This window comes from Apteryx rowi, unplaced genomic scaffold, assembly GCF_003343035.1.
Source record: "Apteryx rowi isolate R43461 unplaced genomic scaffold, aptRow1 scaffold_24, whole genome shotgun sequence".
In the NCBI taxonomy this organism is placed as follows: Eukaryota; Metazoa; Chordata; class Aves; order Apterygiformes; family Apterygidae; genus Apteryx; species Apteryx rowi.
Genome location: NW_020448752.1, coordinates 3,016,585 through 3,042,027, shown reverse-complemented (window position 1 = coordinate 3,042,027; position 25,443 = coordinate 3,016,585). Strand labels below are relative to the sequence as shown.

The window sequence follows — 25,443 nt, the reverse complement described above, 5'->3', positions numbered from 1 at the left end:
ATGAGCTTCTAAAGCCTAATGCTTGTCCAGATGAGTAAGCGCTTCCAAATCACTAGGGAGAACGTCATTTATATCCCCGTATCTCCAGAGCTGAAATTAAATGCTATAAACAAGGTTCACTAAACTGATTTTCTTGCAAGTACTTAGCATTCTGATCTTCATAATGACCTTCTCCAGAGGGGATCTTTAACATTCATATTATGAGGTGAAGATCAGTGGATGTGTTTGGATTGTGTTCTCATTTGCCTGCATGTTAACTGATATCAAATGAYAGCTACCCCGAGAAACCAGTTGAAAATGGGTAGAGATATCCCCACTGTCAGAGGTGGAAGGGATACAGTGTGGGAGAAGGCCACAAACTGGTCTTCAGCCAGTAAAACCCTTCTTATACCAAGATAATGCTCAAACACAGCTAGTTTCTGTTCTGTCCCTCACACAGGCCATGGAAAGAGGCTGGATCAGGAAATGAGYCAGGTTTGAGCATTTAACATATTACACAAATGGCTTACAGAGGTTTCTAGCGCTGTATAAGCTCACCTTTAAGRGATGCTGGTGGAGACTTAGTTGTAGTGAAAGCGTAAACTTCAGAAAACTCCCCCTCTCCAGCATCGTTATATGCCTGGATTTTAAAATAGTATGTAGTGGATTCACTGAGCCGCTGTACCTTGTAYGTATGACAAGGACCACTATAAACAGTAACAAACCTGGAAGGAAAAAAAAAATATATGCAACTTAGAGTTACTCAATAATCACAAATTTCTATGTTAATATTGCAAATGAGCCTGGTGAACATTCTCATATCAAAATTTACTACAAAAATAGTGACAATACATTTCCCCTTACCCCAGCCTACTACATACATGCATTAAGAAATGTTAAGCAGTTCAAACTCTGCTATTGTCATCAGAGGTTCATGATGCGCATTAAACCAGCAACACACAACATTCATACTGGTGGAAGTCTTTTAATTTAAATTCATGAAGCCTTCATTCAACCCATGTAGGCACTAAACTACAGTCATGCACAGGCTACCACTGGAACTACATGACCAAATTCTTGATTTCAACCAAGAGAATGAYCTTTGCATATACGAGATAAAAGAACAGTTGTCAACTCCATGTTTATTATGTGCACACTTCATTTTAGAATTTTCAAAAAATACAGAAATTGACAATACAGAAAGACAGTAACATATTACCATTTAACTAGTAAATAATATCTGCTGCTTACTAATAAATACTAGCACAACAGCTATTAACAACATTTCTGGATGAAAGATGTGATGCAAAAATGGAACTTAAGGAGCAAACTTATGATGTCCAAATGAGCTTTTCCATTACTTACTGGTGAAAACAGAAGTAAGAAAACTTAAAATGTGTTAAAAACTGAACATCAAGTTGTTAAGCAATAACGACATCCTTAATGTTCTGATTATCTTACCTGCCAAACCTGTCCTCCATCTGCAAATTGAATTGTGTAGGGTTGGTGATTAAAGCTCTGCTAGGACCTTCACCCCATTTAAGTTTAAGGCTCTGGTAGCTGAAGACCACACATTCAAGATGAGGAGGGTCAGGAGGTAGTGGTTTTGTTTTGGCTTTAATGGAATGACTGAAAGGACCGACTCCAAAGCTGTTTATGGCCTGTATTCTAACTCTAGAAATGTGAGGAGAGCAGTTATGAGTAATTTACTGAAGTCCTGAAAAAATACTAGGTTAAAATTTGTAGCGAATATGGCTATAAACAACAAAACAATTAAAAAGCAGTTAGAAATTAACTTTAACTATAAAAAATAATCTATTTCAAAATGAGTYAAAATAATTACATTGTTTTCCAACATAACAAAACTTCAGGTTTATTCTACACAACGGGCAAGTGTCCAGGTCCTCCAACATCACCTTAACCTGAACTGCTTGCCTCCCATTGATAACGACGTCCGATAATCTGAACTGAACTTTAACCAAACCTAAGGGCCCAATACAAGAACAGCTACCCTGTCCATACATTTATCCTCTTTTGGTGAGATGCTAATCATCCCACTGYATATATTGCTTCTGAATAAAAAATTCTAAACCCAGAATACTGTCTCAGATTTGAGATAGAATGACCACCTTAACATAGCATTCCCTCTTGCCCCTAAACATCATGGTTTAATTCTGGATATGACAACTTAATTTTATTTTTTAGAGCTGCTGAGTAAATCGGGTAAATATTTAACAAAAGCAAAAAACTGCATAATGCAACATATGTAAAGTCTGCATTTATTCTTCTTCCTCCACCCTTAAMAAATTCATATGTTTATACATTGCATACTGTCTAACTGCAATGCAACATATACAGGAATGACACTTACATGAAGTTTTCCCAGCATTAAGTGCTATTAGATAACAAAAATATTATGGTACTAAAAAAGACCATTTCRTGAGTCACACCTGTGAAAGACCAATTCTAATATTCAAGTGCTATTTGCTTTTTTTTTTTTTTAAAGCATATTAGTTGAACATTATAGACAATGAAGAAAAAAAGAAAGTGTTACAGATTATAAGGGATCTAAAGCTCTTACAGGCAGAATGGTAGAGAGTATCTGACAGAACCACCAAAACCATAGTGCAGAATTGTAGAGCATAGTATGAATGACATTTTATATTTTAATGTAAGTTTGTCTTTAGTAAGTATTTTTCAATAATTTTTGGAACTTGCTGGCTTATTGCTAGCATCCTAAAGGTAAAGGCTATCACCTGAACTGCTGGTACGTTCACATGCTAGGTAACACACTTCTCATGAAGGCTGCCCAATTATCGTATCGGCAACTGGAGGAAACCCCTGTTCTACATATTTTAGTGAACGAAAAAAAAGTAACTGAAAAATATACAGGAGGTAAGACAAATGCAGTTACTGATCATTTTTTGAAGAAATCTCTCAACTTTGTCTCTCCCATAATACTCTGCGCTGAAGGATGCCAGAAACAGGATACAGAACTAGCCAAGTATCATCATTTCCTACTAAAATAATCGCATCACTTATTTCAGACACTTAATTGGCCAAGTCATGAGCAAAGGTCCAAATTAATTACCTGACTCTCCATTGACTAAGGCCTTCAATCACTATGTACCTCCTCTCTGCTAACTATGTAGACCCTAAGGAGAGAACTCCCTAACTCATTCTCCTACATATAGTGTATGCCAATTTGTTTATAAGTACTTCACTCGGTGACCCTTATCTGATGTGTTAGGAATGAATGCAGAATCTATGAGTATCAAGGGAAGACAGCCAGGCAAGTCCCAGCAAAGAAGAATCAACTTAAGAAATGAGTTCTCATCAAGCATTTGTGTTTTGTCTACAACATATCAGCAACAAACTCTTGCTCTCTGCAGCAGCACAAAGTACAGTATTATTTAGAAGCCAGCAGAATTTCTATCTCCTTCCCATTTAGATTACCTCTCCGATCCCATTCTCAGGGACTGGTTTGCTTAAGACTGCCCATCAGAAATGACCCACCACAACATATACTGTAGTCTGAATGAAGTTGCTATAAAACTTAAAAACATTGCCCTTAAGCTATGGATTGAAACTCCTAAAAAGGCAGTTTCAGAATATAACAATAAATTATCACCTGTACAGAGTGTCAGGCAGCAGATTCTCAAGAACATGGCTTGTATTTCTACCAATAGTTACAAGCTGCTTTTCCCCATATTCTATATTATATCCAGTGATCTCTGACCCATGACAACATGGTTCTTCCCATTGAATTGCAAGGCACGTTGATAAAGGAAGAGAAATTTCCATTTGATCTTCTTCAAGTAAATGCAGTACTGAGACTGCTGCAGGCACTGATGCAGGGGTTGTCACCACACCAATCTCACCAAACAACCCAACTCCAGCGATATTCACAGCCTGAAAGAAAGACCACGCATTGTTTATTGAATCCACATTTTTCTAATCACATAGTCACATCCATCACGCTTCCATTTTACGTGTCATTAAAAGCAATTTGGAAGAACATGGAAAATTTCCTAAATAAAATGTAAACATGTCAATCCAGAACTGAATACAGGATTTTACTTTTGTGAGCGAGATTATAACCAAGCAGCACTGCTTGAATGATAGGTGAAAAACAGTGTACTTTGCAGCACTCTGTTTCCTGGGAAGAACAGTAAGCGGTAGCTGTTAAACATAAGCACCGTTTACCGAGCAATATGAACGCACAGTGGGAACACACTGAAGGTGCCTGATCACACCCATTTTGTGATATGAGTGTAATCAGGCAAAATGTATGGTATTTAATGCAACACTAGGCCTAAACCTCATTTCTAGATAAATACCATTAGGAGGGGTTGGGGGGAAGGGAAAGTGTTCCTTCTACTACTTACCCTCTACACTGCTTTGGTAGGTAAGAGCACATAATTTTATCCATCTCTAGCTTAAATATTTCTCCAAACTGTTTGTACTTGTTCTTTTTTTTTTTTGATAACACTTAATAAAAGGCTTTTCATACCTGTACTCTGCAATAATACGTGGTTGCAGGTGTGAGACCTTTTACTTCATAGCTCAGGCAAGGGCCAGTGTAAATAATATGCATTGATCCTTCCACCTGTCCCCAGTCCAGTCTGTACTCACTGATTTCTGCACCATTGCATGCAGGACTCTGTGGGTTTAAGCGATAAATTTTCATTCGGCTATTACATATATGTACATGCTCACCATGCAACTGAGATCTCTTGTTACACTGAACAAAGACATTAGAATAGAAGCACTGGGGTTCAAAACTTGAGGTCTCTTGAGAGACCTATCTTATTTCTCAACATCTGATACTCAGCCTCTTTACTAGCATTAAACAGTGCTGGTATAATGTATCCAKACGTTTGAAGCTAGTATCGCCACAGCATACTGCCTGAAGATTTCTTAAAACCATGCTGTAAATTTAAACTCAGACCTTCAACAACAGCCAAGGGCATGATTGTAAGTTCAGCTTGTTACAAGTCTTCCATCTAAATATGTGGCTATAGTAGCAAGACTGTTCAGACTAGAATTTTTAATGACTCAAGATCTCTTACCACTTGGATGAATTAAATACATTAGCAATATAATGCTAGTTACCATACCACGAGGAAGATATTTAAATGTCACTGTGCTTATTCAGTTTAAGATGGAGATTCACAGCTAAGAAGATTTACAAGAACAGTATATGCCGCTGCAAAGAGATGTGTTTGAAATATTTCACCTACATATTTGTAATTTCTTCCATTTCTGTGTATGTGTGCTACTAAAAGGCCAAATATTAATGTGTGTATTACTGAGAATTATTAAAACCTACCTCCCATGAAACTACGACACAAGTTGCACTCTTACAAGTTATCAGGGGTTTGCAACATTGATCGGGGGGGCCGGGAGCAGTAGAGATCTCTGCTTTGTCGGAGTGAGGACCAAACTGTAAGAAAATACAATCACATAAATATAGCAATAATAGTAGAGCAAAAGTGAATGTTCAAGTGTATGACCTGAAGAAAACAAARTGTTTTTAACTTGAAAGGCAATTAAATAGAAGAACTCAGTGCTAGCTAGTTTCACAGCACCATTTGAAATTCCTTTCAGACAGTTTACTCTACAAATTGGCTCTGGGCATACACAATATCTGTAATCCTCTCACTAATGCACACCCCTATGGCTTCATAACTCCCCCTCTCCCTGTAATCAGGATCTGGCTTCCAGAAGCAACAGGGTACTGTTTCAGAAAGACTTCTATGCAACCAATGTCTACCCCCTGTCTTGTTCAAAYCTGGCATTATTTGAGCACACCCTCTCTGTACCATACTATTCCCCACACCACCAATCTATACTAGAAGGTGCAAAGATTTATTCAAGCCAYGCTAGGAAATCYAGTGTCGATGCAGATGACGTGAGATTAGCRAACCACAATAGCACCATTACTGTCCTTTGCATAACAAAATCTGATCAGCAGAGTGGTTACCCCAACTTTATTTGCTGCTCGTATCCAGAAGCAGTATGTTCTCCCAGGAAGTAGGTTGTTTACTACATATTCCGATGCTGGACCCTGATATACTTGTCTGCGTTCATCTTGTTCGGAGTTTGCCATCTCTATAACATATTCCGTTACTTCCGAACCTCCATCTATGGAAGGAGGGCCTATGAAATAAAAAGTGAATTTTTTTTTTTTTGCTATTAATTTCAGAAACCACTTTTTCTCTAAACYAGTTTCTAATCGGCCATCTCAAGCTACAAATCAGATGAATTTTAAAAGCAGGAGCGCAGGTGTTTATCCCCTATTTGAACAGGAACACTTCACGAACTTCTAATTTTTTTCAGGTAGATTAATTTAASATGGCCTTCCTCAGATTCTTCCAGATATTTTTGATACATTTCCTTAAAAAAAATTGTATCTTCATTACTTTTTGCTTTCTCCTTTCCTGAGCTAAAAAAAACAAAAATGAAGATTCATTTTTAAATTGCCAATAATAAAAGCCTGTAATGAGGCAGCCAGCAAGCCTTCTCACAGGAAGACAGTTATGTATGTTTAACTCTCTCCATATTGTTGYACATGTATGCATCACCAAATCATAGTTGGTTGTGAGTTTTATGCTTTCTTAAAAAACTAATGACCTGGGCTACATTTCTTAAAGACTTCAACAGACTTCATTTTCATTCCGACATTTAAAATCAGAAAAACATGTTGCTTAGAAACTCTGGAACTTACCCCACTGTAAAGTGATTTCCTTGGGCTTAGCTTTGCCTGCCAGGCATGGAGCATGACATGGTCCAGGAGGAACAGCTGATGTCGTAACAGTCAGAACWTCAGAAACCTAGCAATAATATATGAGCGGAAACACAAAACAACATTTCACTAAAACATAGATAAAAAACACCTTTCAGGACCAAAYCTATCTGTTTTTTCTCACCTGGCTTTCACCACCTTTACTGATGCAGTAAACTCTCATTCTGTATGAAGTACCAGGCTTGAGATGGTCACATACATGTTCTCTCTGGGAACCATTGTATATGATTTCCCATTTACTTCCTAAGGAAAGACAGACACTATTTCATATTGGGAAATTTTTGGAAAAAAAAAAAAATCAGCATTGAAAATTCTCTCAGCATTGAAAATTCTCTCACAGAATTATTAATTATGAAAACAGTCAAGCCACAGAATCAAAACAAAAGGATCAAATATGTAAAGAAATACCATACAACAGACACGTAGCCATGCAAAACAGTACAATAATTGCTACAGCAATGAATGCAGATATTTAGATACTAGACAATGAGCTGAATTAGTACTTAAAGATGATTGCTTACCAATTAAAGTTTCTGAAATTTCTAAGAAGTACTTAGAAATGTCTGATCCTCCATTATCTTTGGGTGGTTCTGAAAGAAAGCAATATCTTAAAATAAATTACAGAACTTGATGCATTATTTTGTAATCAACATTTTCAGAGAACATTCATGTAGAAAATTCAATTCAAACAGAAACAGAAACTGCAATATAAAATTTAATCTACCTTCAAGTTTTAATTTTATGACAATACTTATATATTCACAAGGTGTTTTCCAGATCAGTAATTTTTTTCTATTACTAATTGTGATGAACCCAGGAGGAAGAGCATGAAAAAAAACTTGCTGACTTCAGGTATAAACTTTTATATTTTAAGAGCACATGAAAATTATTTAAGCGTCACAGTAAATACAAGGCTATTGAAACGGCCAATAGCACTGAATGCCACCATAACAAGACTAGCCCTAAAACAGAGTTGCAACTTTTTTTGTAATGCTAAGTATTTCTCCTAGAATAATGATCTCTGCAGAGACAAATAATTAGTCTAAGAATTTTACCTCTGTTTTCGTAAATCTGTTTTACTGAGTGTACATACGCAAAACTATGAGAAACACTCAAAGACAACACCAACAAAAGTTAACCTACCCCATGCAACTTTCACACTGTGCGAATGGATCTTTCCCTTCACAGTGGGTTTACTTGGAGGTCCTGGTTTGTCAGGATTGGTGCTGTGTTCCACCACCTCACTAGGATTACTTTTTCCTTCACTGTTGTAGGCAAAGAGCTGTTTCAGGAATGAACAGAATATACAACAAATGCTTGATTGAATGACAAGCAGTATCTTGCTGATTTACAAAATTCTTCCATGCAAAAAAACAGGAAAGGCAACAATTTAAAAGGAAAACAAAATTAGCTAGTGCGGAAAAAAACCTCTATTTTATAATATAATTCACCAGAAAGTATTATAACTCCAAAATTACTGTGGATAAATTAGTCTCCACAGAAAAAGGTCTTCGCTTCATGAAAATGCTAAAATTCCAGAAATATGTAGTCACAATTAAATTAGAAACAAAATATAGTACAAACCCTAAACTTATAGGAAGTACTCCTCCTAAGATTTCTTAAAGTGCACGAGAGTTCATCTCCATTGTACTGTGGTTGGAAACCATAACCCTGCAAAGCAGAATAAATAAGAACACACASAGTCATTAGTTTTCCTTGATAAAACAAAAAAGTATGAAAGATCAGGGTTTTTTAGCTCGTTTATAAAAGAATGTCATTTTATTTTATGAACACATGCAGTGCTTGCCAACTGCTGGGATTCTAGTGCAGTATTTTGCCTTACTTCATTTGGAAGTGAAATAYAGGGTTACATTTTTATTGAAGCACGACTGCGTATCAGGCTTTGACACATATAAAACAAACCCAGTACTTACAGAACCTTCTTCTTCCAYATCTAAGCTGTAAGTCAGAGAGTCATCTGAAGACACGCCATTAGGTGGGCTCCATTTTAAGGACAGCCAGGTCACTCCTGCTTCCATGAGCAGAGGGGGCGATGGGGGTGGCGGGACAATTCCTGCTGTGTAATATGCCACTGTCTCACTAAACCCACTGGAAAAGTAAATTTAAAAAAGTGTTAACAGCAAYAGATAGAGCTGATGAGAAAATAAATCACACGATATATGGTGTTCATTACCTCATTCCAATATCATTTTTAGCAGCTAATCTGAGTGAGTATTTTGTAGAAGGAGACAGTTTGGTAAGTTTATACTGCTTCAGATGCCCATAGTAGCATTCCTTGAAGGGTCCGTTCTTTCCCTTTAAAGAAATGAGAACAACCTGAATAATGTACAGAGGGAGTGTATGCTCCCTGTTAAGATCAGCTCCTTCATCTCTAACTTTTCCTAAATTTCACTTCATCAATTTAATAAGGAAAAAAAAAAGTCTAAAAAAAAAAATGTAAAAAGCTAAAATCACAACAGTCATCCTGAGTATTGCTGACAGTAAAATCACATTTTGAATGAGAAGCGAAGTATTTAATGTTTCTGTGCTGGACATTTGACAAAAAACATAATAAATAACTGCAATTGAGGCTCTGCCACCAAGCGTTTGTACATCATCACCTGCCATATGAATGAGCTACCAAGGTGAAGAGACAGATCACTCCTGACCTAGGATTCCTGGCTAGAGGGCTGGGAATAGAGAAGACCCCCTAAAAACCTCACAGAATGGCTTGCTATGAAATCAGAGGATTTTCTAAATTAGCAACAAGCACCCAAACTTCATTTGCTGCTTGTCCAAATCATGGCACAACCTCCCTCCCCCAAAACAAAATTAAAAAAAACCCTTCTGAAGTTTTTTTATCACTTCAAAATATATTTCAGTAAGAACTTCAAAATCTGAGTGATATTTGTGACAGCTACTGCAGATACAAGCCAAATGCTCACCCATTTAAACAGATTATAGGAATTAATGACATTATGAATGACAAGAATAAGATTAGGGAGTTTTAACTATCCTCTCAGAGGCTCTGATGGGATTCTCTACCTGAATCACTGCCGTACTAGCAATGTGATTCAAGGTTTTGATTTGGCTAGTCCCTTTAAAAACTATCTGGACAGTTGCAATAAAAATAAGGATGATGTACCTAAGCAAAAAGTATTTCTAAATATAACTGGCCTGCAGATGTCGTTATGATTTTTTTTTTTTTTTGCACTAGAAAAGAGCTTACCTCATCCCATTCTAAAAGAAAATTAGTTACTTTGGAACCATTGTCATTTGAGGACTGAAAATAAAGAAACAATAAAAACCAGTTAAAATCAAATCATTGCATTTCACATATATTTTTACATATATTAATATTTTAATAATTGAATGTAACATATTCCAACTGCATTTTGAAGCCATATATTTAAAGTCAGTGTACAGCTGAAAGGCATCTGCACTATGCATACAGAACAGYCCTCTTCCACAAACACACCTGTGATAATTTGAGACTGTTGCGGGCACAGATGTGTCCAGTAAAGTGAGCTAGAGAGGATAAAAACTAGCAACTAATTTAATTCCTTATTCCTGATGGTTCTCTGGGCTGCTATACTGATTCTATTAATTCTAATAGCTTAGAAAATAAACTTATGTATAGTTTCCTTTTATGAAATTATATTCCTACAGTTTTTCCTTGTGTCCTTGCATTTGGTATTTACCAGTTGTCTGTTTGAGCAGTGTAAGCATTCAAATAACCAGTATTTCTACTTGCTATAACATATGAATTGGGAACTTACCATACTTGTTGGGCACAATTATACAAATAATTTACTAATTAATGTCATATTCATCTACAAATCATTTTCCAGATATACGCATAGTTATAAGAAAAATATGAAAAGACAAGAATACACAGTTACCACCAAGTCTTCACAGACTGTACTGTATATATTCAAAAGTTAGATTCAAAAATTAATCTTCAAGCTAGCCAAAGGAATTCATGAAGAGTTACTTAGAATAATTATGAGAACTCTGAATCGTAACTTTAAGCCATATATATTTACCATGCAGAAACCCTAAGCAAAAATACGAATGCTGTACCCTTTCATATGTTACCATTTTAGAAAAAAACCTTTTCTACTGGATAGTTCATAGTTAGGGAGACCTGCTGCCAGCTCTTATACTAAATTCATACGAAAGAAACTGAATAAGCAGCAACAACAGCAAGAAGAAGCAATCCTGATTTCCGTTGTCAATCTTTACTGAGCAGCTTAAAAGCCAACATCTAAAAGAAATACTAAATTATTGACGAAGTGAATGTAAACATATACATGAATACATCGGATTGCTCACCTTCCACTGCAGGCTCAGGCTGTTCTTGGTTCTGTTGATCAGCTTGGGAGCAGCGGGAGCATCCGGCTCACAACTTTCCGTAGTGAAACTCACCAGTTCTGAAACAGATTCTTTTATGGAACTGCTGGTTGCTGAAACTCTGAACAAAGGACAATTAATTGGAGTATGCTGTCAATGCACTAGCAACTGAAAATTTAAGGAAAGTGCTGTCAGTTTTAGAAATGCATTTAATTACAGGTAGTGGTTACAGAAAAAAGACCAGACTGCTCCAGTTATTGGAAGTGCCCAAACATTCTTCCAAATCATTGGTTCCAAAAGCCGATGGTATCATGCCTTTTCTTTCAGGAGCAGATAATAAACAGCGAGTTTACGATCTCACTGCAGCTTCCAGTACCTTTACACCACCAGAAGCACTATTATCCATTTCAGGTTCAGGGAGATAGGGGCACGCTGACAGAACAGTGTGATAGAGTTCACGTGGGTAGATCTATTAATCTTAAAGACTGTCCATTTAGCATCTTTCAGTAATTTTACAATTACTTTTTTCCTTTTCAAAATGTAATAACAACTGAAGAATCCTTTCTATTGTTCATACTCCCTTGACAGAAAGAACGTAGCAAGCTTTGTCTCTGTTGACAAAAACACAAGTCTCCTTCGCACAGGTTTGCAGGCCTCTGGCCTTTTAGAAACATTAGCAAGATTATGCACACAAGTGCTCTTTCCTAGTCATCACAGTGAGAAGATGGATTGCACTTTATTTTATCACAGTAAAGATATTTCAGTGACGAAATAAAGAAGGCATGATGAAAACTAGAACAAATGTTACCAAATGGATGAGACAGTACCTGACTTGAAATAAACCTTTTGCTAAAAGACCTTCAGATTCAAATATAGATGACGCTTACTTGTACAAGCGTACAGAAACTGAAACAAACTAAATGAGCTGTTCAGGCAATAAAGTCACAGCATGTATTAATACACAATTGTTCAAATGTGACAGAATCTCTAAAACAGTCAGTCATGCCCATTTGCATTTGTTTTTGATGAGCAATGACTTCACTGATTTTTCAGAAAGGTGAGAAATACCGTCCGCCTTCTCAAATGAGCTGTAGCTAAGAGAATGTTGGCCTATATGGAAAGTAACACCATGMACCAAACACACACGGTACTGCACTGCGCAAGTGGAGCGGTGCGGAGTATTTGGCACACTAAGACCTGTTTTGCAGTTTGTAAGAATAGGGTTTTGCTTCAATAAATCTTAAAACTTGCCTCCTCCTGTGCCCAAGCATCGAGGCTCTCTCTTCTACTGCTGGATCACAATGTTCCCTGGTTTCTTTAACCAGCTTCTTGTCCTTTTCCTGACCAGCTAAGCATTACTGGAGAAGGTATTTATTTACTCTGGTGAGCTCAAGAACTCTGCACGGCCATTCTTGAATCTCGCATGTCTTGTTCCTTCGTGACACAGCATGTACCTTCCCCCCATTTCGAGCAGATTCCGCTTCCCTCCCTGCATTGCTATGGAGGCTTGTGGTTTAGAGAAGCATCCTTACAATCAAGCTCAGAAGCCAAACTCCCAGAGTCACGTTAAAGTCTAAATTATTTTATTTGCTGCTGTCTTTGGCCTACAAGAATCCCTTTCACTGAGTTCAAACTTGTCTTTCTAAAAATACTGACAGAGGATATTGTGAAGTTTGCATTTTGGAGAAACAAGAAAAGATGGCAGGGAAGAAAGCTGAAGAAAATGAGATGGCATTTTTATGTAACTAGAATATAAGTAGGAATTTAGATGGCAACGGTAATGTACATAGCTACGGTATTTTACACAATACTCCCCAAACTATCTGTGATTACATCTTTTTCAGGAAACCGCAATAATTTAATTATTAACATGAACAACAATATTAAGTTTTCCATTTCCAGAAACATACCTGGCATGGTAATCAGTTGCTGGTCTGAGATCAGGAAGTGTAATTGTTAACTCTTCCCCACTGTGAAAGGGAAAAAAAAATGAGTTACAGCTCTTCCTTACGCTTCAAAGCTTTTTGAAAAGCAAAGCCGTGTAGCGTACATTTAATTTTCAATGTTTTCCATTGTCCATGTAACTCTTACTGACATTACTTAAAATTTATTTCATGTGAGGTAGGTAGGTCTGTAAGTCAAAAAACAGCTCCTGATAAAGAGATTGCTGATTGGTTAATGTTTTTAAACATCAGTATTGTGCTTAAATGAAGAAACTAAACTTACACATAGACAGATTTAAATTTTCCATTTTTACCACTGTTGGATATTGCTACTTCAAATGTAAATGTTGCTGGACTATGACTATGGCTCTCTCCATTCTGTGAACTAACTGGGAGATTCCAGGACAGAACGGCTGATCTTGCTTGTATATCAGAAACCTATTAAAAGCATAAATAATGCAAGTAAGTTTGCTTTCTGTAATAAAAGGTATATTAGTCAATAACATGGTGTTGCTAGTTTGCCCTTGAAGCTCCTCACTGGAGGAATTCTTTATCTTCACAGTGGAAATATTGAGTCATTATTTGAATATAAATTATTGTTCTGTTCTCATTTCTGAAATACCATATTAACGGATTTGCCTTCAAGCATTAGATAAATAAACCTACTAAAAATGCATCACATTGTCTCAGTGTATGAAGAGAAATTTCTCTTTCACCTGCACTGTTTGTAAGACTCAATTAGAGCAAATTTTCACATTTGCTGTCTTCAACACTGGCACGAGATCTACATTTAGGCACAATCAGATGGCCTAACTTTCTAACTCTATCACAACTCCCTCACTTAATCTTAAAATTTAACCACTGATTTAGAAGATGCTAAGAGGCTCAGATTTTAAGTGCTAAGACTAAAATTTCTGACCTAAGCTTTTTCCCCATTTAATTCCCATACTGCAAATTTTCTATGACATAAAGCCAACGCAGCCTTCCGTTGGCGTTAAGTACAGATGGCAGAGGCAGCAATGGAAAAACATCACCGTAACAAAGAATGGCTGGAAGGCTGGAGCAAAAGAACGCAACCCACGCTTACTGTACAGATGATGCGAAGAGGAGTTTCATTAAGCATGTTCAAGATCAAAAATCTGTGCAATTTTAGGCTTCAGATATTTAAATGAATGTCACCATAAGACTCCAGCTTCCTGAACACTCTGCTAATACTCAAATATTTGCTCCAATTTCTAAACATAACATGAAAACGATGAATTATTTTTGTAAATTCTGTACCAACATTCTTAAATCCTCTAGGCTGAATGAAGGATGGTKCAAAGACTCAGAGCGGGCAGATTTCCATTAGCTTACCAGGCCCTTTGCTTGCAAGGTACTAAAGCCCTCACGTATGCTAGACTAGATGACCTCAACAACRGAAACACCCTTGCCTTACGGGCTGGGAAACAGAGTCAGGTGAGAAAAAGTGAGCTTCTACATCATAGCTGCCCTTTCCCAGCTATAACCTCTAGCAACTAAAATACATTTTGTCTATTAAAAAATGAACTATAAAAAACAACAAAAAAAAGAATCAATGAGAAGGATGCATGTTATTTCACAGAGAGTATATACATAGACAATAACGGTATTTTAAGGATAATACTTACTACTGGTTTGCCAATGCTCAAGTGGATATCATATTTCTTGGATTCTGTGTCAGATTCTGAAAATTCAGATACAAAACAGATTACAGAAAATCCCCCCCAAAGTAAATCAGTCTGTTACGAAAATGCCACCACAAGATGGAGTTCGCTTCATTAGGAGTTTAACAATAGTACTTATTGTGCAAAGTTCGTTTCCCCTATTTGTTTTGGCTGCATGATGGGTAGAAACATGAACTATCCAAAACTAACAGTGTTACAAAAACTCTTTTAGTACATCCTGCACAAAGGGTATACTTTCCTAATCTGAGCATAAGTGGATTTTCTTTGATAACAAGAAAATATTCCTCAGAAAATCAGAGGTGTTAAAAACTGACAGTAAGATTCTATATCTCTATCGTATGTGCTTATGATGTGCTTTTCCCTGAATTTCCATTGCAAACCATTTTCCTTGGTAAAATTTGTAAAAAAACCTGATCAAAACTACACTAAAAATATCTGCTGTCTGTATGTTCAACAATTCTGGATATTAAAGAAAAATTGAAAGTTTTTTTTAAAAACAAGCCTATATTAAGACAAATCTTTAATCAAGTATATTTTTAGTCCTTGAAACAAGTGAGATAAAAACTTCCACCTCTACTTCCCAAAATACAAAGTCAGATTTCTGCTTTGGTGCTCTAACTGAAGCGTTAAATAAAGTAATGGAAGAGATGAGGAGCAGATCCTGCAGCCGAACAAGACCACCTACTCCGAGACACACACACACACACACACACACGAGATGCATAACTCTTAAGGAATCAAAAGGAATCAAAAGAAACTGTTTGCATTTCAGAAACAGTGTTTCAAAAACAATATGAAAGACAGATATTGTACACAAGGTATTTTAGTACATGCAAGTAAAAAGGCACAAGCTATTAAAAAGCTCAAAGATTAATTTGAGCAAAACAATGCACTGAGCTGAAATTACAGCTGATCAAACAGTATTCTGGAAAGAGACTGTTTAATGCTCAAACCTTCTCATTGCCTGAAATTTTAAATAACTCCTATATATCTGAAAAGTTAACATAAAGAATGAAATCAAAAGTCATTTAGGTAAATATTCACAGCTCACCACCCTCACTGGACTACTGGTCAGAATTCCAGGTTAGAAAAGGCATAGCAGTAAATAAGAGCTTTAAAGAGGGGTGAAAAAGAGGCACAGAAAGACAGAAACATCGGAAAAAATGTAGGTCTATTGTTTTTAAATAAAAAAGGCCAAGATAAAGGCAAAGATTAAAGATAATCAAACATTATCTCTCACAATAACAACAATCAAGATGTTTGAAAATAAGCATGTTTGAATAATAATAAAATTTGTTTTCCTGAAAAATTCCCTATCTTAAATCTGTGAAAAGTATGAAGAGTACTTTTGCAGTACAGATAGAAACAACTAGGGGAGGGAAGAATGTTTTAATTAGTAGAAAGTGCTGGCTGAAAAGAAAGTGATAAACTATCGATAAAGCATAGTCTGTTTGTAATTTACAGGAATCTGAAAGATAAAAATGAAAGAGTATTTTCTAGGTTTGTACTAAGTTTCCCTTGGATGGGGTGATTGAAAACCTATTTTTTTTTTTTTTTATTGAACACTGAGTAACAGAGGGAGAGGGAGTGGAATTTTTGATGATGTGATTATGAACTGCTTTTAGTACCTTGTAATTCAAGAGCTAATTGACACTTTAGAGAACTATTTTTTAACAAGATGTCCTACCACTTTACATTTTATGAGCTTATACTTAAACATGCTCTTAAATCTTTCCAAAGGCCTTGCTTGATAAAATTCAAGATGACCAAGCTTGACATTACTATTATCTCTAAAGGAGGAAAAAAAAAAAAACCCAAACACAATGAAAAGTATTTCAGGCTTTTGCTAATCCTGCATAGCCTAAGAAACTTATAAAAGCATTTTTTTTTCAGAAACTATTTTGCAATGAACTTAGAGGGTCTTCTGTTGCAAAAGAATCTAGTGTTTTTTACCCCTTTCAGTGCAACCTACCTCCTATCTCTGCATCTGGACTGCCCTTTGTTTTTCCTATTTGTTTCTGCTTTAGCGGACCTCCTGCCACTTGCTGTCCCTTCCCATTTCCATTCGGAATAGTTGCATTGGAAAAATTACTAATTTTATGTGGTGAAGAAGGAGGACTGTTAAGTTTATTGTTAGTATGACCACTCGCTTGTCTGTCTTTTAGTCTTTTCTTCAGATGTTCTTGCATTTTAAGACTCCTTTCATCTCGCTGAATAAAGTTTGTCCTTCCATGAGAACGAGGTTCTATAAAGCAAAGGAGAACTTATTTCATTATTCGGTACGCTTTATTCGACAACTGAGAAATGTTCTGAAGTTAGAAGAATGACTGCAATAAAAGCAGAACTTGAAAAAACATGCAACTTCCCTGCGTTTTGTCAGTCAGCTGCGCAGAGCTGCAGTGGCTCACAGCTGCACGGAGCTGAGTCCTCCTAAGTTTCACTGCTGATACTCAGACGTCTCCAGCAGCAGGGAACAGACCAGAAACATGCACATTTCACACTGCTGACTGCCAGAGCGTCACTAGACTGAAGGGACCTCACCTGACAGAGTTTCTGAACTGGGCTCAGGTTAGTGTATGAACATAAAGATGAGGGAGCAGGAAAAGAAGGCAGTTCAAGGTTTGTTTATTCCTTGTTTAGAAACGTGATCAATGTTAAATTCTACATTAAAATACATAAAAATATCTGCAAGATAATTTTTCATTAATTTAACTCTTTTCTCCTTCTATTTAAACCGTATCCAGATTAATGAATCTATTCTTATACATTATTTTTGATCACTTCATGAGGTTAGATTTTCTGTTTTTTCTAATTTAATATTTCAGACCTTTCCTTTCTTGTTAGCTGGTCAAGATCATATCTTACAGTTGCCTTCCTTCCCCACTACAACCATACAGTCACATTTTCAAAAGAGTGTGAGTGAGTTTAGGATCCACACTATCCTTTTAAAATGTAACTTAGGTGTGAGTATTTTACCCTAGACATTGGCCAAAATAGCTTAGTTACCAATTTAAGCTTGACAGAGAGACAATGAATGCTTTTCCATAGTTTAAGTTCTTTTTGTGTTAAATGCCTGTGTATATAACCAGGCTTATAGCCTGCTTTAAGCAAGCAATGATCCCAGTCCTCTAGTGAAGTAAGGCTTCATTCAGTTTTTAAATATGGAGTAGACTTGCATTTCATTCTCCAACATGGATGACTGGGTAAGTTCTTGTTGTATGTATGTTATTCCTTTTTATTTTCTTTCCAGTTGTATTTGGATTCTGTCCAGCAAAAAATACATTCACATATCAAAAGTAAGTGCATTTTCAAAAAACTTCACCTCAAGGCTGTGACAAAGCACAGCAGTTTGAGTGCACAATTTTACAGAAAGGTAGGGGCAATTATTATGGCATTTACAGTACCAAGAATAAGGATCCATTAAAAATATACACAGTATTAGAACGTTTCTAAGCTACCATGTTTGCGTTACATCCTTAAAAACAGAACAGCAACAGATTTAAAATTTATACAATGATGTTCTGCACATATAGAGGGCCTTCAGACCAGACTCCATGGTGCTTTATACACAATGCTGTATTTTAAGCATATACCATAAACCATATGGTGAGTAAGGTTTGGGGAGGCTAATAACCAGCCCACCATCACAGCAAGTGTGTGGAAGAGCTAACACTAGAGCCTTGGCCTCTTGCTCTCAATCTGGATGCGTTGAGCAAAAGGCCACTCATTAATTAAAACAACACCGGCAGTCTCACCTTGTTCTTGAAAAACGTGTGGTGGTGGGTGCTGGTGAATGAACTGTGGTGGCAGCTCTCCTGTCCCGGGAACCGGCGGGTACACTGGGTGAGGCGGGTGGGGAAGCAGAGCATGGTGATGGTGCATGTAATGTGGCACATGGGGAGGAGGAGGAGGAGGAGGAGGAGGATGCATGGAAGGGTGGAATTCAGCCGAGTGTGGCAATACCACCACTTTACGAACTCCATTTTCTTCTACCACCTGTCATTCAATATAAGAAACACAGTCAGTACAAAATAATCTTGTAAATATTGTACATGTAATAGATTCTTTATGCCCCAGTTTACACCTATGGTCTGATAACCAGGGATACACACATGGAAGTGAATCCCAACCAGCGGAAACCTGGCATATGTTACTGGAAGAAATCAGAGTTTTAGGCAGTCAATTTTAAAAAGCTAAGCCTCACACATTGAAGGGTTAAGCAATCTATAATTTATGTATTATATGTATATTCAGACACACATTCTTTTAAACAAGTAATGTGAATTGATCATGGTGTAATTCCTAGTCTGCTTGTAAATACAGTTAGAAAACCTGTTTTAGAACACATCCAAACTGACAGTGCCATCGGACGTACAAGTTACTGCATGTCATCTCATTTGCGGTACRTATCTGCATACACGTTCTTAGCCTATGGCAAGTACAGAGCATTACAAGTTAGCTCTGCTGTCGTGCACTATGATCTAAGCCAACTCAAATGTCAAAATACTTCATGCTTGCCACGGGCTAAGAGAATTCAGACACACAAACAGGTTCCTTGTCTGAACTCCAGGATAAAAAGATGCTAATGTTCCACGATGCAGAGAAGACGGTACATGCATATGTATGCACACGCACCCTTCTTGCCCTAAACTGGCAATACACAGGCTCCTTCCAGATTCCAAGTCCGTCAGCTTGAAGTATATTAATGTCTCAGTGTATTACCTTTTCTACAGTAGACTTAACATGCATTAAGGTGTTACACAATAATGCACATGTAAATCTTAGAGTGAGAAAGGACTTGGGACAGAACACAGGTTTCAACGACATATTAAACAATACTGACACTGAAGTAAAACAATGCCCAGTTTAGCCTCCTGCTCCAAAGGCCTCTGAGTTGATCACCAGAGGAACCACCTTGGTCATACTCAGGTTCGTTTCTTTTACTGCAACACAGAAGTCCACTGACAAAGACCTCAGACTGTATCTAGTGAGACGCCTGACTCAGACGCAATGAGATTTTATTAAATTTCATTTGAGGCAGACAACAAATCAACTGTTTCCTATTCTCTCTCCCTCATACAAAAAGTTACATCAGGTAGGAGCAACCTAACAGGAAAACAAACAGAGCAAAGACAGAAAAATGTTCAACATTAAAAGGAAAGACACTTCAAAAACAATCAAGTCCCAGTAAGACAGGCCTTTTTCTTAGGCTGGTTTAAAATTAGTCCTCAGCTTTATGCTTCCTTCCTTCTATATCTGCCACCTCCTTTGAATTGCATTTAAATTTTAAATCACAAATACAACAAGGCAAGGCTTCCCAGTGGTTTAGTATCAACATATAGATGGATACTGTAGTCAGCACAAAATATTACCTATGGATGCAAGCGGGGGGAGCATTCTCGATGCACATTGAGAAACAAAATTGAGATGCAAAATTGATTTTTTCTTATGCAATCTGTAAAAACAAACAAACAAACCAACCCCCACAACCCCCCAAACCCAGAAAAATAGATAAAGAAATAACTGTTTTTAAACAATTTAAGGTTATTTATATAGCCCCCTGTTACTAAAAATATGAAAAACTTGTATTTTCAGGCCTTTAAAGAAAGCACTTGCACAAAAGCTGACCATATGTTTTATCCTGCTAGTGCCTTCAAGATCCGCTCTTAGAGCATGTTTAGTTTGGCTATAAGAAATCACTGTAGCATTTCCTAGTTGGCCAAGAAGGAATTACGGATGTTGAAATATTAGTTATGCCAAAAGCACATTTTGAAAAGCTCCTCAGCAAAAGATAAAGCAACTCAACCAGAAAATATTTGTCTTAAGGGAAACAGAATGTGCCCACTCACAAAATGCTATGACAAAGTTCAGCTGTGAGATGACCTCAAAGTCAGCTGTATTATTAGTAATTTTAAGAGACTTCAAATAGAAGAAAAAAATTACAAAAAATTCACGTAAGACTAAGTTTCTGTTACACTGAATACAATTTGTCCTAGAAGCAATTTGGGGGGGCATTTTGGACCATTAACTGAACTAAATATACAACTAGAACTATATTACATTACATGGTATTATGACATACTATTTAATACATAAATTAACTATATTATATATTAAATAATGGCTATTATATAACATAAATATAGCATAAATATGTAAGCGAAAACTCACGGCAAATTTTGATGGCTATATAAACTCAGTTTTGTTTATATATTAAACAAGCAAGAATATAGGGTATAATTTTTGGTAAAAGGGTTACATTAATATAATAAGACTTTGACATGATTTTACAGTCTGAAGCTGCTCTGTCTCCATTATCCACAACTCGAATACTTTGTTCCACTCAAGCTCTGTTTGAAAGTTGGTTTCAAGCTTGTCTGTCCCTGTCATATTTGCCAAGGGAGAAAAAACAAAACAAGAAAACTAGTCTTCATGTGACAGCAAACACAGAGCAGAAGTATTTGCCAGTTTGTACACTTCAGCATTTGCCAGTGCTTTGCATATCGTTTGCACTGAAGACTCAATTTCGTATTGATGCATAAATTATCTGAGGGATCCTTCTTCAGGGTCGGTATGAAAGTATCTAGTTATAATAGCAGAAGCAAAAACTGCAGACACAGCTGTATGCAAAAAGACAACGGCCTGGGGAACTCAAGAACATATGGTTACAGAGCTCTCAAGCCTACTCAGAAAACTCCCTTCTTTTGAACATCACCGAAAAAAAAAAAGCCCATCTGATCCCATTTAATTTTTTTTAAAGTTATTTTCTTTTTAAAATGTGTTAATTCAAAAGTAAATCAAACTGGTAACTTTGAATATCTCTGATAACACTTCAAATACCACATGCAGCTCTGAGCTGCCATAACTTAAGAAGAATGTAGAAGAGTGGAAAATGAGTGAGAATGGAAAAGCAAAGCTAGGAAAGGAGCCCAGTCTTGCTATTTTCATAGGCATAAATCACTCGCATTGACACCTCTGCTATAACAGCTGAACCTTTCGCTGAAGGTTAGGGAGCCCAGAGTTGCTAAGAAAGGGGCATTGAAAACCTTTGATAAGTAGCGTTATACGAGAATAAAAAAAAAAGTGAATTGTGAGAAGACACTAAGAGAAATATCTCATGCTGCCCTGGGCAGGGGGTGGGGAGAAGACCTGATGCATGAGAGAGAGAGAGAGAGAGAGAGATACTGGCATAAGGCCCACATAACCTCAAACTAGGAGACACGAGTCTCCTATCCATAGTGTGCACGCTTGTTTCTAGCGGAGCCAAGCACAACCCACACTCCCCAGTCCCCTGGTGCTTCACAGCCCACCATCAGCTGCGATCGTCCATACCACCTAAGCACCTACTTTCACTTTGGAAGTAGGACTGCAGAAAAATCAAGTGCTAATGGAGCTCAATGAAGAGCCAACTCAGAGCCATCTGTTGTCTTACTAAAAGCAACCTTTTATGGCTAAGTAGTATCAAATTAAAAAAAAATAAAATCCTGATCGAATTTTACTAAGTGACAAGGTGACAAAGCCTGCAACAAAATATGTTAAGTATTTGGTAAGTTCAGTGGAAAAAATTAAGGCTTTCTTTTAACACCTGTTACAGATAAAATAATATCTTTACTGTTAAGAAAAGCCACAACCACAAGCACACTTAAATGTAAGAATAAGTTAACATTTACCTGAGATATATAACCGGGAGGCACAAATATGGGAGGCATAGAACCATTTGGGGACATCATGGGAACGTGCGCTGGACCTGAAAAGTCAGAAGGTGCCACTTTTCCATCACACAAGGCTTTTACAAATTTTAGAGGCAACTTCTTTCAAATATAGCAGGTCGCTTCAGTTTATGAAAATGGGTATATAGATGAAAAGCCAGCATCTACATCCAAATCCATATTTATGGATCTACTTTTAGACAAGTAGATTTAGAAGCAAGGCTCAAACTATCYAGCAAAAAGTCAGTTAGGAAAGAAACTTATATAATCAAGAGCGCAAGTTTAACAAAGTGACTGTACCAAGTTTTCATCAAGAAAAATAATGCAATTTATGGCACCAAGGCTAACTCGTTTTCACATTCAAAATATCTGTTAAATATAATTTAATAACTTTCAGGAAGCACCCAGAATTTTAGATAAGTGTGGCTGTACRTGTTGATTTTACAAAAAGAACAGATTAGATTTATCCCAACCTCCACACTTATACAGCCAACATTTCTTTAATTGTACAAAAACTAGCATAGATAAGTTTTAGTTCTTATATAGTGACAGCATTAAAAGTCTGTAGCAACAACATTCACAACTGAGCGAACATTTTGTTTTAATAAGAATATATTATCTTTCACATCAAGCTGAAATAAGTATCCCYCTCAGAGATCTGATGAAAGTAAAATGGACACGTTTTATATAATGTCACTTGAAATGGTGAAAAATATTCCAAAAATGGAAGTACTGATAAATTCAACTTGACTTACAGGAGACATTTTAAAYCCCGTCTTAAATTTGCAGTTCTGTCACTCAGTAGCCACACAGGGAGGGTATTAATGCTTCCCTCAATATGAGCAGACTGCTAATGCCACTACCTTACACTAAGGTAGGGTCACCCAGGGTCTATTAAAGYTGTTTACGGTAGTGTGGATTAAATCACACAAATTCATGCATTACTACTCAGAGATGACAGTTATACCCAAATTATTACTTATGAAAATGGCTGAAATGCCAGCCTTTCATAAATTAGCAGCAAAGTCTGCAGAAAGGCAAGGAAGCTGGGCAATTTCCCAGTGCTGTCTTATTTGTGTTTAAAGTACAAACTAAAAGATCTTATTTATTGCATTGCAGAAAATCTAAAAATACATTTGACCTTATAGAAACAACCGCTGCTAGTAATTCTGCGATATCTGCAGAATAAGTCAAATATTTAGATTCAGTACTTCAGTCTTTCTTTTACCTTGAATACACTGAACGTGCCCATCTTCAGTTGTAATTGTAAAGGTTTCACCTGGGTTTACCTGCACAAGAATAACCTGTAAAAATCAAAAGACAAAAAAAGTTATTTTAGAGATTACTTGAGAAAAAACCTTTCCTTTATAYTTACACATTAGACTCAAACAATACAGATCGTGACATTCTTAGCATAAAAAGGGCAAGTTTAGAAACACTAACAAGTAGAACAAACTCCCCTCAGGCTTTGATATAAATTTTTTAATTTTGCATTTTTAGTATTTTTTTCTGATTACTACCAACAGTTCTTCCCTTGATATACCCGAAATAGTTAGCCGTTTAATTTTCAATATTTTTCAYTCTGACRTTTCTTCTTTTACTGAAACACTAARTTATCTAAGATTCATCTTGCCTTCCAAACCTTCTCTATGATATTATTTCAGTTTCGAGGCTAAATTGACAAAGGCAGGACTCTGACCAAACAAATGAAAGTGTATGTATATACACACACACTTATATGCATGTATGCATATACACATACACACACATATATAAATAATATTCATATGTGTATATTCATACATACACACACACACAACATAAAAAGATGCTTTCCCCAAAACTCAACCATGTTTTTCCACTGAAAGCATGTTGGACAATATATTCTCTGATGATACCAATTAACTTAACAAAAGTATGCAGTCCTTTGGAGGCTGAAAGAGGCAGTAAAGCAGGTATCTAGCACCTYTACAGCTCCCGGAAGGTCACATGCATTTTGCATTTTCTCACGCGGTTGTGTGACCCTGTAGTTACAGCCATACAACAGTGAGGTTCATCAGATCAGTTGAACATGATCCTATTCACKTTCACAGAAATCAATGCAAATGTCTGCCAAAATTTTTCCTCAGGCAGTCTAAATCATCATTTTGCTTGTGCTGGACAACAGAAATTAGAAACTATCGCCTCATTCTACCCCATTTATAACATGTGCTTCAGTTTTAYTGTAACATATTAGCAACTCTACTACCAGAACTTTACAGTCAGATTACACTATATCAGATAGATATAGGTCTAATTGTTTAATAGAATGGGGATTTGGGCCATGTAAGAACTGCAAAGTTACACAGTTAAAATTCCACCATAGCAACAGTTAGCATTTAAAGGAGAAAGGCCATTATAAAAATTGAAATAATATATATYTGTAAAACTAGTCATGAACAAACTTAACAAAATAAACTTGTGCCACTATGGAAGGAAGTATTTTTTGCATGCAAAGTACTGAATTACTGTGAAAACTACTGATCTGCTTAGTTAAAGTAGAAATCATTAAACTATACATTGCACATAAATACCCTTGCTTGCATTGAATAGTATGCCTGAGAAGTGCTCCTTGTTTGCACAGAACTGGAGGCTTGCATAGATCTGTTACAGTTAAACTGTTTTGTGTGAAACAAGACTCAAAGGAGCAGATTGGTGTTAACTAGTGAGCATTTAACAATTTTGCAGCTTCTGTACACTGCTATCATTTTTTTTTTTTTAATTTATAACAGAGGATGTAGAAGCATAAAATGAAGACAGACCCTATTCTAATGACTTCACAGGATAGGAAACAATTTTAACTTACGTTACATGAATTGGTTCTGGAGATAAATAAAACACTGAATATCCCAGGAAAAAGTCTTCTAGTCAGTCAGTAATGTTTATTATGGTTCCACAAGAAGGAT

The 25,443-nt window shown here is 36.6% G+C and overlaps 1 protein-coding gene across 3 annotated transcripts in view; it reads right to left on the bottom strand.

Moving 5' to 3' along the window:
• The window catches only part of LOC112966316 (fibronectin type-III domain-containing protein 3a-like), a 49,500-nt gene that overhangs the window by 5,632 nt on the left and 18,425 nt on the right, over positions 1 to 25,443 (bottom strand). For all 3 annotated transcript variants that reach the window (XM_026066299.1, XM_026066297.1, XM_026066298.1), the window contains exons 3-24: positions 23,727 to 23,802; positions 22,460 to 22,536; positions 18,545 to 18,785; positions 16,762 to 17,034; positions 14,733 to 14,788; positions 13,367 to 13,521; positions 13,051 to 13,110; positions 11,123 to 11,261; positions 10,017 to 10,070; positions 8,982 to 9,103; positions 8,722 to 8,896; positions 8,372 to 8,458; positions 7,931 to 8,069; positions 7,309 to 7,377; positions 6,912 to 7,030; positions 6,710 to 6,815; positions 5,966 to 6,141; positions 5,312 to 5,425; positions 4,493 to 4,642; positions 3,611 to 3,891; positions 1,441 to 1,653; positions 538 to 704 (exon numbers count right to left, since the gene is read on the bottom strand). In XM_026066299.1, coding sequence (XP_025922084.1) covers positions 538 to 704; positions 1,441 to 1,653; positions 3,611 to 3,891; positions 4,493 to 4,642; positions 5,312 to 5,425; positions 5,966 to 6,141; positions 6,710 to 6,815; positions 6,912 to 7,030; positions 7,309 to 7,377; positions 7,931 to 8,069; positions 8,372 to 8,458; positions 8,722 to 8,896; positions 8,982 to 9,103; positions 10,017 to 10,070; positions 11,123 to 11,261; positions 13,051 to 13,110; positions 13,367 to 13,521; positions 14,733 to 14,788; positions 16,762 to 17,034; positions 18,545 to 18,785; positions 22,460 to 22,536; positions 23,727 to 23,802 — 3,049 coding nt within the window. The remainder of the gene's footprint in view (positions 1 to 537; positions 705 to 1,440; positions 1,654 to 3,610; positions 3,892 to 4,492; positions 4,643 to 5,311; positions 5,426 to 5,965; positions 6,142 to 6,709; positions 6,816 to 6,911; positions 7,031 to 7,308; positions 7,378 to 7,930; positions 8,070 to 8,371; positions 8,459 to 8,721; positions 8,897 to 8,981; positions 9,104 to 10,016; positions 10,071 to 11,122; positions 11,262 to 13,050; positions 13,111 to 13,366; positions 13,522 to 14,732; positions 14,789 to 16,761; positions 17,035 to 18,544; positions 18,786 to 22,459; positions 22,537 to 23,726; positions 23,803 to 25,443) is intronic.